A 4,335-nucleotide genomic window follows, 5' to 3' on the forward strand; every position below is an offset into this window, starting at 1 on the left:
GATATAACCAGATCAGAGGCGCAACAAGAGTCCAGGAATGAAGGAGTAGATCCCGCAGGACCGTTTGTCCAGAATAAGAAAGGTACTTCCGACTTGTTCCACGAGGTTTGTCTCTTAGGAGGAAGGTCCTTGTAGTGGTGGTTCGCTGGCGAGTTGCAATGGCTCGGCGTTAGCAATACTAGAACGCCGAGGTAGTGCAACTCGTTTCCTTATAAGGGGATCGGACTGTTGAGGTGGGCGGAGTCACGAGCGGCGGCCGCGTCTCCTAGTGACGTCATGCCGCTGTATCGAGAGGCCGGCCCGCGGCCCGAAATGTCTGATACGAGAGGTACCCTTACACAACCAAAATCAAGAAGGGGTGTTTCTAATTGAACAGCAATTTTATTGTTGGTGGTAAAGGAGGCAGCTTGGTAAAAGCTTCTGATTTAAGCAATGGCCTGCTGATGGCCTACAATTCAAGTGTTCCTGATCATTCGAACACATGTTACTTTGTGTGCTATGTCATTTATGTCCAACCTTTAGTACTTCTTGTCCACTGACTTTCTAATGCGTAATGTGTAGACAAAGAAGAAGTGGGGTTACTCAAAATTGCTAAATTACATCTACAAATAAAGACAAGGTCATGACAGTGACTTTAAAATTAAAGAATAAAAAAGCAGATGTACTCCTAATATCTGATCAAAGAGAATTAATTGGTGCTGGATGCTAATTTTAAAGCTGGCCATACACCTATAGATTTTCGATCGGAAATTTTCGTTGCTGCCAAGAACTCACTTTCTATTCTAGCACAAATAGCCCATCATGCACAGACCAATGTCGATTTCGAGAATCTCACCAAATTTTGTCGATTGACAGAACAGATTTTTGCTTGTGTGTGTGCAGTGTTCTTGCTGCAATGTTTTTTTTTTTCTTATGAAAATGCCACTAATCCATCAATTTTTCGCTCGATTCGAAAAAGTTTTCCAGCCTGATCCTTCGGGAAAATTCTAGGGGGATTACAGTAAAAAAAATAGTTGGTGTCCCATCTACTGGTCGATTATCATTCGAAAGGCCATTCGTGGATGATTTCCGAACGAAAATCGAGGAGTGTATGAGCACCTTAAAACTGAACTCCGGAACATTTGTTAATTTTATATGCCGCACTTGCTAACTAAGATAGCCCTAATATTATGTATGTTGTGTGTGGAAGGCTGCTGCTTAGTATAAAAATCATACCTTGTTATAACCCGTCTCCTACACACAGCTCTGGATTTCCAGGTACTGCAGGGAGGAGAGCAGAAGATATGGCAGTGAAGGGCTCTAGTCACATCCCTGCCCCCTAATCACCCACTTATAAAAAAAAAGCCTTGTATCCTTACATAAATTAAAGGTGTTCCATGAATGGAGGAGGGGAGGAAAGGTTGCATTCTTCATCTCCTCTCTCTTCCTGCTGCTCCAGGCACCTGGCTGAACGTAGAGACATACCTGGTACTTCCAGGTATGGGGATCTTGTGACTGACTCCCCTTCCTCCCACGTGATAAACCTTGTGCTTGGAGACTGCTGAGACACCCATTGCATTCAGATGTAGGCAGGGACAGAGTCATCGGCCCTGTGCAAGCGTGGAGGGTCCAGCTGGAGCTTACACGTGGTTCTTCTCCTTGCTTCTGCAGGTGAACAGATCACCAGAGAAGGTAAGTATAAGCAACTGCAAGGTCCAGCATTAAAATGAACCTTTTGCTTTGTCCTGCATGACCCTTAAATACCTAACCCAAACCTCAACCTAACCCCTAACCTTTAACCCATAAGCATTTGTTTGTACAACACATGGTAGTAGGCCTGTTTGTTCATTGGACATGCATATGTCTAGGACGACAGCTCAGTGGCCATGCTTTGCTACTTTTGAAACAGAAACAGGACTCACTCAGTAAATAGATTTCATCTTACATTGCACTGGCCAGTGAACGTTGCTGTGATACACTATATAAAAGGCACAAGTTGTGCCCATTTCCAGTCTGTACTTCAAACCTGCACGTGGTCTGTTTTGTACTTAATCACATTTCAAAGCCCCAACTATTTGATTTATTAACAGCAGACTCTTATCTGAGAGATCACTAGAAATACTTTTGCACTAAGGGCTGCTTGATCATTTATTGACTTATGATAGCACAAGATAAGATACTTACTGTATATGGCGGTAGAGCATTTTTAGGTGGTAAAGTGACACTAAACTCAGGAGTTTATTCTTAAAAATGCATTCAAGTACCTTAAGTATTAACAAAAATGTATCTTATTTGTGTATCACTCAGCTGTAGATCCTCAAATCATCTCTGAATTGGTGCCGAAACTGTCCTTCCTTCTGGAGGGGGTCCCTGTGTGTGTTGTAAAGCAGCCAACACTCCAAGCTTGCTCCCGTCATGTTTAGTTTACTCATTTGTATTGAAGTTGTAATCTATCACAGGGACCTAGAATTCCAGCATGCAGGTTTGATGCCTTTCCAGTATACCCTTTAAAAATAAAAACTTTAAGCTGGTCACATGTTACACTTTAATTCTGCAGTCTCCATAAATATCATTTATATTTACCAACGGCCATGCAGAGAGGATCTACTTAAACAATCTATCCCAAGTATATATGTAGATCCCCATAGCTGTTGGTAAACCTAAAGGGGATGGTAGAATAAGACTGGTGTGTGTGTGGTCAGCTTTACATATTTTCTAGTTTATTTATAGGAAGACTGTGGTAATGACAAAGATGCCTGATCACTCATTGCCATTCATGTTCCCAGTTCTCCCAACTGATGATTTATGAAGATATCGCTAAAGCTGGCCATACACCGATAGATTATCTGCAGATTTTATATGGTCAAATGGAAAAAGTACAACAGATTGCTCCATCTACGCTAAACTGTGTGGATGAAAGAATCTCCCTCTGGGCCAAGCTTCAGTATCTTGCTAGTGAGCCCTGCTGGCTCTCAAAATACCATTGCATAGCATGCCCCGCTTTTTTTCAGTGCATCACAATGCTTCGCAAGCCATTACAGTGAAGTACGTCAACTCGGGACATGCTACTTCACAGAAACCTTGTTAAAAAAGAAAGAAAGAAAATAAAGGAGATGGTATGCGGAGATGGTAACAGATCGGCAGATAGAAAATTGGAAGGTACCATCGCAAGTCAACAAACCCTCCGTTGACTTGTAGGTACCTTCCAATTTGAGCGTGAATGCACCCTTAATATAACGTATGAATGCGTGATTATATTTTGGACTGTGCAACACAAACATATCCTACATTCCGAGGTTGCTGAGGCCCAGACAATCCTATTTTAAATCCCCGGCACGCACATTGTGCAGAAGCCCTGTGTACATGGGGGGAGGGAAGCAGTTGCCAGGGCAAAAGAAAAAATGTGTGATTGTGCATTTCTTATATTCCTTTGTGAAGTGAGCGGAGGAGGGACTATAAAAAAGGACTATTTATACCTAAAGCAACATATAACATTCAGAAACGCCTATATATACTGTATACCGTCCCACTGTATTTGGATGATTTGGAGTTGATTTTTTTTTTCTGTTTTACTGCCTTGATCAATCCGTGAAGAGATTTTAGTGTTTCATATGAAATGAATCCTTTGCAAGCCCTGTGCACTATTTGCTACATTCAGATTCAGTAAAACAATAAAATGCTAATTAAAGGGTATACTTAAAGTGACATCAAACCCTCAGATTTTTTAACATAAAACAATACTGTAATGTGCGCCTTACTGTAATCCATGGTTGTTTTCCTTCTCTTTGCTGCTCTTCCCTTTAAATCTATATCTGTTCTCATGCTGGGCAGAACTTCTGTTTTGCAGCAGACTGCCTTGTCTAAGGAATGGATACACGGTGCCTGTGTATCCATTTGTATAGGCTTGTAATCTGAGCCAGCACTACAGGAAGCTGAAAAGGGAAGTTCTCCCCAAGCATGAGAAGACATGAGGATTTAAAAGGAAGAGCAGCAAAGAGAAGGGAAACAACCATGGATTACAGTAAGGCACACATTACAGTATTTGTTTATGTTAAAAAATCTGAGGGTTTAATGTCACTTTAAGCATGTCCCGAATTTAACTGTTAACCTCCTTCTTCCCCCAAGAGTATTTCTTTTTTCTTGTAACTTGTTCTTGTAGCATGAAACAGCTTTTATTACTCTGTGCCATCTTGTAAAATTGTTGCAGGGGCAGCTGCAGAAAGCTCAGTTCCTATTGACATAGTCACACCACCAGAACTCTTCCAAAGGCCCTTTCTCTACACTATGTGTGGATAGGCTTTTGGGAGTCAAAGTAGCAGCATTGTTTTCCTGGGAAATAAATGAATCTAACGTACC

General features: G+C 41.6%; 1 protein-coding gene across 1 annotated transcript in view; it reads left to right on the forward strand.

Annotated features, from left to right (window-relative positions):
- Positions 1-276: 276 nt before the first annotated feature.
- Positions 277-4,335, forward strand: part of LOC108798317 (pregnancy-specific beta-1-glycoprotein 6-like) — a 22,394-nt gene continuing 18,335 nt past the window's right edge. Inside the window, exons 1-2 of the mRNA XM_018570056.1 lie at positions 277-328; positions 1,651-1,671. Of these exons, the coding sequence (XP_018425558.1) occupies positions 277-328; positions 1,651-1,671 (73 nt within the window). The remainder of the gene's footprint in view (positions 329-1,650; positions 1,672-4,335) is intronic.

This window comes from Nanorana parkeri, unplaced genomic scaffold, assembly GCF_000935625.1.
Source record: "Nanorana parkeri isolate BGI_ZX_2015 unplaced genomic scaffold, ASM93562v1 scaffold1449, whole genome shotgun sequence".
Lineage (NCBI taxonomy): Eukaryota > Metazoa > Chordata > Amphibia > Anura > Dicroglossidae > Nanorana > Nanorana parkeri.